This window comes from Passer domesticus, chromosome 3, assembly GCF_036417665.1.
Source record: "Passer domesticus isolate bPasDom1 chromosome 3, bPasDom1.hap1, whole genome shotgun sequence".
Taxonomy (NCBI): Eukaryota; Metazoa; Chordata; class Aves; order Passeriformes; family Passeridae; genus Passer; species Passer domesticus.
The window spans coordinates 97,522,548-97,535,472 of NC_087476.1; the positions used below are offsets into that span (position 1 = coordinate 97,522,548).

The 12,925-nt window shown below is 32.7% G+C and overlaps 1 protein-coding gene across 14 annotated transcripts in view; it reads left to right on the plus strand.

The window, feature by feature from the left end:
- Positions 1–12,925, plus strand: part of KIF6 (kinesin family member 6) — a 155,693-nt gene that overhangs the window by 42,667 nt on the left and 100,101 nt on the right. For all 14 annotated transcript variants that reach the window (XR_010359267.1, XR_010359268.1, XM_064414544.1 and 11 more), the window contains 2 exons: positions 2,065–2,151; positions 5,286–5,389. Coding sequence is in view for 12 of the 14 variants with exons in the window: in XM_064414544.1 (XP_064270614.1) it covers positions 2,065–2,151; positions 5,286–5,389 (191 nt within the window). In the remaining 2 variants the exon portion in view is untranslated. The remainder of the gene's footprint in view (positions 1–2,064; positions 2,152–5,285; positions 5,390–12,925) is intronic.

Here is a 12,925-nt window from a genome sequence, read left to right on the forward strand (position 1 = left end):
TCATCAGAAAACATCAAAATTAGGATACGTGCATGAGTCATTATCCATAGCTATGTTAGGGTTGCATTTTGGTTTGTTTTTTCCATTGGGTGTACATTTCACTCACAAATGATGCACAAGATAGAACTACCTGCAGTATGAATTGAAGTTACAGAATAAAAACCACTTTCAGAAAGACCTAGTGTTGTTTCTTGTAATGAAAACAATTAAGCAGAAAATTCAGAGTAAGAAAGGGAACTCATATGAAGAGGACAAATAGATTAATACCCTAGAGAATTAGATTATATTCCTACTTCTACCAATGAGTTTGTACAGAATTTAAGTCATTACATCAATTTTTTTGAGTGTTTGGATGAAGATGTTGATTCTGAATTGTACATATATTATTCAATATAGCTGTAACTGAAGCAGAATAGAAGCTGTTTTGAACAGCAGATCATAAAATGACAACAATCGAGTATAATATTTTGGTACTTTTTACTTCAGTTTCCATTCTGTTAAATGTAATCATTTCACACACTTGCAGAAAAGAAGGTTAATTGATTAATTCTTGTAAAGCCCTGAGGTGCTATGATGATAAACATGGTGTAAAAATGATTAGGAAATTAGATGTCTGACTTGATTACCATTTTGATGGTATGGAATAAACAAATTGTAAGCTAGCATATTGAACATTGAGAACCGAATTGATTACCTACTCATTAATTTAACATGTGCTGCACACTAAACAAGGCAAAGAAATCTAGTGGGAATGTATGTATGTGTACTGTACGTATAACTGTACTTACCATATGTATAGTACTTAATTAAAATCACATTGGCTGATCATCATTGCAAAGGAACAGCAGAGGCAGACATAGAGTCCAACCAATACTGTGTGCAACTCTCTTAATTGTAAGGGCTTCTTTTGCTTTGATTCTCTGTGTATACATTGTCTTTAGCAAGAATCATCTTTCCTCGTGTAACCCTTCTTCAGGGTTCCAAACCAAAACCTCCAATCACTTAAAGAGACAGAAGCTGTGTGCAAAAAGGTGAATGAGCATAATGTTTCAATTGATATTTTCTTATATTGGAGGACTGGAAACTGCAGAATTACTTCCATTCTGAAAATCAATTCTGTTACAATCATTAATTAATTTAGGGTCTCTGGTACAAATTCTCTTTTAAATGCAGGCTGTCACATCCCATAAGGGTTTGTCATAAAGTTTTTCAAGCATCATTTGAATTTCTAAGAAAACTGCTGCCTAGTATTCTATGTTTTATTACTTGACTGAAAGGGAGAGAATTGCTGGGATTTTTTCATTAAATATATGTCTTATAGCAGGGTCTAGCATTTAAATATCAGCTGATCTGGAATGTGAGAATGCATATCAGCACCTTTGATTTCTCTCTGTGCACTAGACGGGAGTACACAATGACTGTCACAGAGTTTCCCCAGCCAAGTCAGTCTAGTATCTCTTTTTTTCTGCCTTTCAGTCCTGCTGATCCCTGTCTTAGCTCATCTGACAGATTTTTATCTGGTATCACAGTTATCCTGTATGCGTCTCAGTTTCAAGTCTCCTAGCTTGTTTCTCAGTTGTCCTGGATTTCTGCTATTCTTTCCTCCCTCTTTTTTCCCAGCTTCTTTTACATAAATTGCCTAGACCCCTTTTCACCAAAAAACCAACCAACCAAAACCAAAAAAACAACAACAAAACAGCAACTTTCATTAGTTTTCTCATTTTCTCATAATTTATAAAGGTTATTGCTTTCTGAGTAGCATAGCTTTGTTACCCTGTAATTCCAGCTGGGAACTTACCTGTAATGAAATTGGTGAGAGGATAAACTGTATTGGTAAAATGCGTCGTATGATTTAACAGTTTTATGTGCCCCTGTCATTAATATGCCAACATAATTTCCTTTCAGTTTTGTTATTTTAGAATGGAAAATGACAGAATATTTCTGTAACATACTCAAAAAATGGAAACTTAGTTTAATGGCTTTGTTGGCAGTCTGGCTACTTACCTGGTGCAAAGGTAATCAGAATTCTCTCCTCTCTCTCATTTTTTTTAATTTTTCTTCTAGGAATCTATATCAACCTGCAGATTTGCACAGCGAGTTGCTCTTATTAAGAATGAAGCAGTTCTTAATGAAGAAATTGACCCCAGATTGGTGAGAACTGTCTGGGAACAGAGGGAAGCAGATTGCTTGATTTAAGATTTATTAATCAACAGTCAAATTTATGTTGGGGATTTTATACTGAAACACCCCATTAAATTCTTTTCAGATGCAAGCTCCAACTTTTTTTCTTTAAAATAACTGCCACTTTAACTTTTTTCTTTTGGACACAGTTATAATTAAGTGGATCTTTATCAAATCTCTAAAGGCTCTAAAGGCTTATCAAATCTCTAAAGGCTTTCTCAACTCTTAAAGCATATGGGAAGAAATGGTCACTTTCATTATCATCTTAGTGGTTTTTTTTAAATTGATAATTCCTAAATCATAATCACAGATCATTGGATGGTTCAAAAACTCTAAGAATGTACTAAGATTGCTAGTCACTTGGTAAAGGCACACAACTGCACTGAAACAATTTGTGTATTAAAAAGCTGAGAAATATACAAAGCCTTTCATTGAAATTGATTCAAGGAACATTTTAGATAGGAAGAAAAAACTCTGTGATGTTTCCATTAGGAAAAAAGAGGGAAACAAGCAAGGGTGACAGAAATAGCTAATTATGTAGCTAATTATTTAAGTCATTGCTATTTGATGGTAATTAGCATATTTCAGTTACTGTTAATAATTGTGCTTTAAATTTTTTCTTGTCTCTTCTTCTTTCAAAGGGAATATAAGATCCTTGTCAGGTTTTCAGCTGGTTTTCTTTTTCATTATTATTATTTATTTTGTTTTTCTTTGCAAGCAATTTCTAATAGCAATAGTATCACAGAGTTAAAAAAGGCCAAAAAATATACCCAATAGGCATTGAACAACTTCTTCATTTCTATCTGTCTGTTTTCTTTTCTGTGTAGACTTTCTAACAGCAAATCATGCAAAACATTTCTTCCATGGCCACAGAAAGCTTTGATTGAGGTAAAACACATGCAGGCTCCTGAACATTTACTACATCCTGTGGAGCTCTACTCCACGAGTTTGGTATGTCTCGCTCTGCAGGATCATTTAGCAAGTAAAGCAGAAGTGGACACATGAGAGTTAGAAAACCATCCCCTCTTGTGGAAAAGGCAGGGGAGCACAGGTACCTTGAATTTATATGGCCCTGTGCTCATTATGGAATTTTTTGGCCATCTTAAGTATATTCCCAGAGTGCAACCCTGTTATTCAAAGTGCTGGGTTTAAGATTTTTTTTTTGTAAAAATAAAATTGTATTGTAATAAAATAATTTTATGAAAAATCAAAACAATTTATTGTCAGTATCTATCATCTGAGTGTTGAATGCATGCTTTATAAAGGGTGTTCACGGTACCACTTGTTGGTTCTGAATTAAGTTAGATTGTTCTGTAAACTTTATTCTTCATAATGGAGAATTCATGACTTTTTTATCTTACTGAGAAAATGAATTTGTACCTGTTGTACTTTTAAGTGGTGCATCTTTGAACCTCTCACACTCATGGCTAAGAACATAATTTAAACTGAAAACCAAGGTCTTGAATTAAACCTCATCTCTTCTGGCAATCATGTAAAAATAGAAATGAAGTTATTTTGCATCTGTAGATTTTTGTTTGCCTTAATAATACTTGAAAATTAATCTTCTATCCATATCCTGAAATTGGGATTTCTGTTGTTGTCAGATTGAAGTTAATCATACTAACAAATTGGAGCATTGAACAGAGATGCTACTGTGATTTAGCTGTCTACCATTTTCCACTCCAGCCCCAAATTTAATTTTCTTGACTCAGTAGCTGGCACAAACTACATCAGAGTGTGGCGCCAAAATGGGGCAATATAAAATCAGAGTAAAATGTTTGGCCTGCAATATTCTCTAAGTGTTCTTGCAACATAATTAACAGTCATAAGAGTCTAATTAATGGTCATAATTTTGACAGACTATGAAATAAAATATTATGTAAGACTTTCATACTTTATTGTAAAATAATCATTATTATTAAAAAAACCCTATAAGCTATAGGTTTAGAGTTAAAAGAAGTAATCGTGTTTGAAATAATTTTGTTTTCAAAGTAAAAACTTGGGAAGTTATGGTTAAATTTAACTGTTAAAAGCAATATAAATGTTTGAAGGAGTTTTAACATCCAGCAAAAATATGTGTCATCAATTTCAACAATCTCATTACTGGAAAGCATGCAATCAAAAGTGATTATTTTTCCTTAAAAACATTCTTCTCTTGGAAACTTATCCTGCACATGGAATCAGTGTATGCAAATCTACCTAAAAATATCACTGGCCTACTGATACATTTGAGCCATATAAAGGGAGGCTTCATTAAATGATCAACCATGAAGTGTCCAAGAAGGCACTAATTCATGTTTTAGACTGAGGTATTTGCATATTGCCCTGTTTTGCAGAATTTGGCTTTCAGACATTAATGATTAGTAAAATTTGGTTTTATACAAAATATATAATATTTTGTATCTATTATATTTTGTTTTTGTATTCCCAAAGTATCGATTCCATCAATCACTTCCTAGAATTTAAAAATCTAGTTAACTTTTCTGTGTAATATTATCACATTACTATTAATTAATTCAATTTAATTTCATCATGTTGCTTTATGCCATCAGCTTGTTGCTAGCAACTGATGCATCCTACAAGTATAGCATGAAATAATTCTAGTAATAGCAAAATGTCGCATGAAAAAGAAAAAAAAAGGTAAGATTCAAATTATGATATTGCTTTGGAATTTCTATTTCTATAAGGGAAAGCAAAAAAAACCATTTTTGTTGTGTAGTTGCCCTTACTGTAACAAAGATGTCAGTTCTTAAATATGTTTTTTATTATTGAAGCAAAACTAATGAGTCATAAAAACTCTTTTTATTCCTATGTCAAATAATATTTCACTTTTGCAAAATTTATTTTGTACTCTTCTGTACAGCCAAGTCTTCTAACACAAGAATTTACTGAATTTGGAAGACTTTTGGGTTTATAAATGGAAAAAGAGAGAAAAAATGGTGCTTGGTGTATTTACGGCATTTTGATGGTTTTTAGAAAAGATATCTTGTTTAAAAAAAGAGAAAACTAAAGTATATGTACCTAAAATCAACCTTCTACTGAAAAGATCATAAACTAGCTATTAATTTGTAGGTGATGCTTGGTTTATGTCTTGCTGTTTGTAGATGATTTTCCAGCTGAAAAAGGAGATCCAGGATTTGAGGGATGAGTTGGCACTGGTGACTGGCAAGCAAAGAACATCAGAGCTTTCCCAAGAAGAGCTACTTCAGTAATGTCTTACATTGTTTTCATTTTCTTCTTTTTTTATTATACTTTTCATCAGTTTCTTTACTGGCATAAATATTTAAATTAATCTCAGAGTTTTCAACTTCCCTGAGCGAATAATAAAGTGGAGTTAGGTGCCAGTTTAGAATGGCAGATTTCCATGAAAATCTCTACGAGGCTGCTGGCTGTGTTTTTGCAGGCTCAGCATTGAGGAAGTGAAGTAAAGTAAACGCTAAGGATGGGAATGCCTGTCAAATGCCAGGCAAAAAGAAGTGTTGTATAATAGGGCAGAATGAAAAACAGTCTCTCTCAAAACTGGATATGCAATCTGGGTAGATTTAAAAAAAATATTCTTGTGCTAAGATATATCCTGCTGTAGCACTAGTTTGACATAAACCAAAAGAAAGCTCACATTTCTGATCCACAATTAATCAATGTTTTGGAAGCCAAATATTCTTGGTTTGTTTTTTTTTTTTTTTGACTGAACATGCTGTTGAAATATACTATTAATTCATGTAAATATTGTAATATACTGCAGCTTTTGGTAACAGATCAGTATAGCATATAGGAACTTTCTAAACATGATGTATTTGCTCAGACTAAATTCACAATAACTGAATTCAATTTCTAGGCTTAAAAAATTGATTCTGTAGTATGAGCTTATTTAATTACTGTACTTCAACTCTATAAAGAATGAAGTAACTGCCTAATTTTGTTTGATTAATACATTAACAGTAACCAAATTGAAGCTGTGGGAATATTTAGTCTTTAATCTCTCAAGGGACTGCTCCAGAAGACAGCTACCAGTGCTAACAATTTCCCCTGACACACAGGAGAGTCTGGAGACATGAGGACAAGCTGCTACCTTGAACTTTGAATTTTTCATGTAGATCATTGTCATTATTAATCATTTACATCAGCAATTATCAGTATAGTCTCCTAAACAGAAATGTCCCTGCAGTTCCCATGGAGTTAATATATATATTTATCATCTTCCCAAACAGGAGAGTCAAATGCACTAAATAACATTGAAGAGTAGCACTAGATGTGACCAAGATGAGCCATAGAAAGAAAAGTACTTTTCTTTTTCATTATATGCAGAATAAAATGCCCTTATTAGTTAGTTTCTTCTTACCCTGGCAGAAACGTAAAAAGAAATCTTTTTAATCTTCAAAACTAACTTTCAGTGATTTTATTCAGACATACTTAAATAATCTATATGTTGGTTTAAATAAGTACTTTCATAACATAATTGTAAGAATCTGTCACATTAACTTTTCACTGTGGTCTTGTTTGCTGCTTACTTTGTGTAGAGAAACTGGGGTTTTGAAAATTGTTTGGGTTTTCTTAGACCACAGTCACAAATCTTATTTCCTAAGATTTTTACCATTTTGCCATGGAAATGGCAGTTATAGAAATAGGAATAGGTTATAAATAGTAATGGATTAATGATTGATTATATTTTTCATTATGATTATGCAAAGGAAAAGTAGGAATGTACCATCTGCATACAACTGGGAGAGCTGATTTCAGAAATGTGACTTAGAAGTGTATGAGTTTTATGTTTTTTCTTTTTATCTATGTGGCACAATATATAGTGCATTACACTATCAGAAAAGGTTTCTTATGGGCTCATAACAAAGAATTTTGCATCCCATTACTCCAGAAAGAAGCAGGGTGGAGACTTGTATGAGTTTCTGTGTGTATTAAGGCACACAGTGAGAAATAACTTTCAAGGGCCTCAGCTAGATTAGGTCAATGCAAAATTTTAAGGTTTTTAAATTTATCATTTATATTTATTCAGGCTTATGTAGCATATGTATTCATCATTTCAAAATTAAGTTCTTTCTTGGAAGAAATGCTGCGGAATTAAAATAAAGAACAGCACTTAAGTACTGCTGACTGGGATATAATAATTTTCCTGAGGATCAATACTAAACAAGAAGGGCCTCAAACAATTAACTTCATCAGTCATCAATGCCATATAATAGCATTTCTCAGGGATTGTTTTCTTAATGTGATTTAAAGAGAAAAAAATAAGTTGGATATGTAGAATTTTTTCAAACAGAGAGGCAAAGAGAGTGTTAGAGAGAGTCAAACTGGCTTGTTAGTACTTTGGGCTGCAGTTGAATGAAATGTGGAAAGCCAAGTCAATCTTTTCCAGAACAATTCAAGGGAAGGAAAATACCAAATGTCAGTGTTTATGAGTTTTGCATTTGTCTGTGTTCATGCAAACAGAGTGCTCACAGATAAATAGCTGATGTGGCTCAAACACCTAAATGAAAATATAATTAAATGACAGTATAAAAAGCCACTGCTTCAATGAAAGTATCTTTTTGTGGTTTTGAACATTTATTGTTTATGAGCTTGCTTTCATATGGCAATAACATTTGTGACCATGCTGATTTACATGACTGAGCTTGAGGTCCATAAATGTTCTGAGCACTTATGACAATCAGCAGATAGCATCTAAGTGTTCTGTCTCCAGTTAGAGTTTATCAACACATAACAGCATATCTCCATGACAGTTCTGTTTATTGGGACTGGCCATCTCAGCTTGGAGCTACTCATTATCTGGAGAGTTTGTACACATTAAAGAATAAATATACAAGTGACTAGTCCAAACAGAAGTATGGACTTGGATGATGGCTGATAAAATCATGATTGACTATTACTGGAAAATGTCTGTGTTGGGATTTGCATCTGGTTTTGCATCTATAATAAAACCTAAATAATATTATTTATCAGGAGCCATACAGATCAGTTTGTTATGACAGGGAAAAGAAGAAAAGAAACATGGTATAGGTGATATTACAACATAGTCTGTTGTGCTTTATTTCAAGTGGCCACCCAAGAATGATTCTTAAAGCACTAGTATTGTAGGGGATTATTTTATTACTATGGTTTTTATTATTGATGCTTTTCTTAAATGTCAGAGAGGAAAGTCTAATTGAGGTAATTATAGATTTCAAATCCTACTTAGACATTTTTGCTTAGTTAGGATATCTGTTTAAATTTAAACTATATCTCATCATGTGTTTATATACATATATATATGTAAATAATTCGAGTTTATTTAGTTCTTTTCCAAATTCTTAGACTTTGAAATCTGTGGTTGATTTTTTTGCAAATAATTGACTAGTAAGCAGAACTGTTTTAAAGCATAGTATTATTAAAAATGGATGTGTTTTAATTCTTCTTTTTTTTATTCATCATATGTATTTTAACAGAGGTCATGGCAAAACTGATCTGCTGAAAGTATTCTGAACCTAGTTTGTTTGGGGTTTTTTTTAATTCTTTGATGCTGAGCACAGATGGTCAAAGGTACAAAACATGTCAGTGAAAAACTCCATGCACTGAGTACCCATTTATTCTTTTTGTCCCACACAATGCTTTATCTCAGGCACTTTTCTGTACAAGACAGGTGCCAAAATGAAACCAAGTCCAGTGTACATGTGTAGGTCCAATATTTTTTTAGTCTAACACAATGCTTATGGTTTTGCATAGGTTTTTTTGCTCTCTACATATGTTGCAGAAACTAGGTATTAGTGATTGCCCAGGAAATAAGTATTAATAATATGTGAAAATTATATTTTGTATGTTTCTTGACTTAGCAAGTCAAGAAATTCTGAACATTTATTGCAACAATGAGCTTCATTCTACTTGTTTACATTCGGAGCATTCCAAAGGAAATTGGTAGGCTACTCAGTTGGAATAGTTGGAATTACTAAATATTTGCAGGTAGCATATGAATAAGTTGATTTTCACTCTTTATTGTTTTTTTCCACAAAAATCAAAATTCTTCAGGGATTTATTTTATTTTTTTTTTTCATTTAATTGAAGGAAAATATTTGTCAAATAGGCTTTCCTCATAATTGCAACCATGTCACATTACCATTTACTAAGTTTAAAAAAAAATGGGAAACAAATGCTCTTGACTTTTCTTGGGAATGGTAAACTATAATATGATGCACCTTATCAGTTGTGTGACTAAAGCTACAGCTGTCTGAAATTCAGAATTCTGTGTTAAATGGTGAGCACTTGCATTACTGTGTCATATTTTTGATTTTATTCTTTTGTTCTCATAAATGTTAAACATAAATTAATTCTTCTGCCTTCATTTTGTTTATCTAAAAAGCAAAGCTTAAAAAATTCAGCTAGAGTACATAAATGGTTCAGAATGTAGTTCATAAAATGCTTCCAAAATCTGAATTGCTTGCTTTGGATCTTACCTTCTATTTCCTCAGCAGTAAAAGACTGATCTAAATATTTCTTTGAGCTGAAGAATTAGTTTCATATTTAAGGGGGAAAAAATTAGAAAAGGAGCCCTTTGAACTATTTTTAAAATTAGAAAATAACATCATACGTCCCAAATACAAGGAAATTGTACTCTTTCACATTTCAGCATTATGCTTTAGAATATAATTAAATTACCTTCAAATTATTTTTTGTCAATTGTATGCTGAAAGTGAAAGGCAAAGTCCTTTTTGTTTGAATAATTTGTGATTTTTTTTTTTAGTAATATACATGAGCTCACTAGCAATTTTCATTTTGTGCCCAGAAAGTCAGGATTTCAAATCAATGTCCTATGTTCCAGAAAACCCACGCTTCCAGAGCTTTTGCCAGCTGGAAATCTCTAAGAACAGGACCGGAAGTACTGGCTTAGCACTTTAATTTATTAATAACTTTACCTTATTTCTTTCAGATACATATGTTATTACAGATACTTCTATTTTTTACTTCAACAGTCATATATTGTTCATCTTACTCAGGTCCTGGAGATCTCATTACTTCTGTCTTTCATTTTTTCTGTTTCAACATAGTGACATCTGTATGCTATCATAGTATTAACAATATTGCACTGTTGTACAATATAGACCTTTAACAGTTACTCAGTTAAGCTGTTGAACAAATGGCTTCTTTAACAAAGCAGGGCAAATGTTCTTATTTGCTGATGTCAGTGTTCAATTTCATTTGCAAGGTGGAAGAAATAAAGGCATATCACCTTGCCTTTTGTCAACACAGTTTTGCAGACCATAGATCTGTGTAGAAGTTAGCAGATTGACCCACATGGACTGTGTAGGCAATATTTAAGAGAACAAGCTGCCTTAGCTATAAAGTAGTCTTAAGATGCCTGATTTGAAATGTTATTAAATCATTGTATTTTCTTAGATGACATATTTTCTCCTACATGTTATGAAATGTGTAGCAACAGCACAAAAAGTTCAGATTCCTAATGCAAGCACCTAAGCTACCAGCTTAAAGTTGAAATAATTTTCTGTGATCCTGCTTTTTGTTCCAAGGCCTCTGAAAGTAGGGGGGGAAAAATCTTATTTAAACTGATCACCTTTTACACTGAAACTATTCAGAGATAATAAACTGTAAAGCTCTTTACAGTGGATAGCAAGTTTGTTTTAGCATGGGATGTCATATGGTTTCAACAGTACTAGTGAAATAAACACGTATTAGTGAGGTATATGGAGAAAATGTAGCATAGCTTCAGTTAATTATTTTTATGTTTGAAAAAATCTTAGAGCAAATTTTCAGATATATATATAACCAAAAGTGATCATAGAAGCTTTTTGAATGTCACTGAACTTCATTGAATATTTGGTCAGGTGAGTTATTCTGAAGATGCCACTAAATACCTGTTTGTATCTTTTGGAACTTTGAATACTTTTTGATAGTCTTTTTCTTTTGAGCTTATAAGAAATAACCTGTAAGTGATACTTTACAGAGATTTTTAAACTACTTCTGTGTTCTGTACTGTAGGTTTTTCTTGGTGTTCATCCATATGAGTACTTTGGGCTTCTTTGTATTGCTGTTATGCTTGTCCTTTGTAATTTCATTTTATTTCAAGTTTTCCTACTTTGTAGATATTTTTACTTTTTAAAATTTTGATAAAATAAAGGTTGGTTTTCTCTTGCTACTTTTAGATGTACTCCAGTGATTAGAACATAACTACTGTTATGGCCACAAGCATTAGCTGGCAGTGAGTAGCATTCCTTTCTGTATGCGCTTTTGGGTTGTTTTTATAAAGTGCTGTTGAAGAAGGAAATCATCTCAGCAAGCTACTTGACATGTTTCTTCTCTGAAAAAAAAATTGCATGTGTAGAATTACAGGCAGTAGGCACCTTTTTCTCCCATAAACCAGTCTTGGTCTTTTTATTGTCCAGTCCAAATCACCCCTTTTCTTACTGATACAAAGATTTAGAGCTGTGTGCTCTAAATTTCATCATTGAAATGAATGCTTTTCAACTGTGTAGAAATTCATCTTACATCTGTTTGCCACATGGTAGCCATCTAATTCAGAAGAATCTCCTGTAATATATAGTTGTTAAGACACTATATAGATATTTTTTAAAGCTGTATAAGTCTTCCAGACTGTAGAAATGTAAGACACTGCTCTTACTTACTGCCCTGGTCTAAGACTGAACCAAATCAATGCAGCCTATACCAGGGGTATGATAACAAAACTATTCCATGAAATATCTACTGAGGGGATTGTACAAAGGCTTATGTAACTGCTTCCATTATTTAGTTACCTGAATTATTATTATTTCACCCAGGAGTTAGCACACTTTTGTTAAATGAGGGGTTAAGCAGTTATTTCTGGACATGGAATACAGCATTATCCTCTATAAATGTCAGTTATGCTGTCATGTGTACTACCTGTCAGTAATATATAACAGCTCTTCTCAGGACAAGCTGGTTGTATTCTGTGTACTTTTACCTTCTGCCATTTCATTCACAATAATGCCTGGAAATACCTTTACTTTTTTCCCTTATCTTCCATAACATTATTCATAAAATCCACTACTTTGAATCTCCACGGTCTTCTCATCCTGATGCACACTTGAAGTTAACTTAGCTTCAAGTTAGCTGTTCTTAAGTGTAATTTTCATTCTGCTTCCACTATCATGCATTTTTTAGATCAATGGATTGATAAAACTTTTAGGGATGTAGCAGTCCTATTTAAACAATATAGACGTCATTATTAAACTTAATGATAATTTTTGTAAGGAATATATTTTAAAACAAATTGATAACAATTATGTTACCAAGAGGAAAACTCTTGCAAAGTCAAGGTAAACAAACTTGTTTAATTAAAAAGAACTCTCTAATTACCACAAGTTCTTCATTATCTGCCTTGTTAGCAGCCTAGTTTGCATAAACTTAAACTTTTTTCTCATGACAGAGTTCACAACTGACACACAAAATTAATTGTTATTTAAGTGGACTTAATTTTGATACATAACATACAATGTCAGTGATCAGGGGTTAAAAGGCAAGTTCTCTCAGGAATGAATCATGGCACATAAAGCAAGGTCAAAACAAGTCCTTCCAAATCTGTGTTTTGAGACTGTGCATCCTGCAAGCTATTGAGAGCTCCAAACTTTAAAAACATACTCAGTTGGCGGGGAGTACTTTTCTGATGCATTTCAGCTGTGTAATTTGCCTCCTGGTTCATCCAAACAAATGACTGATTCAGAAGCAGATTTTTCGAAAAAATATAGGTGCATGTTATTTAATGAATGGG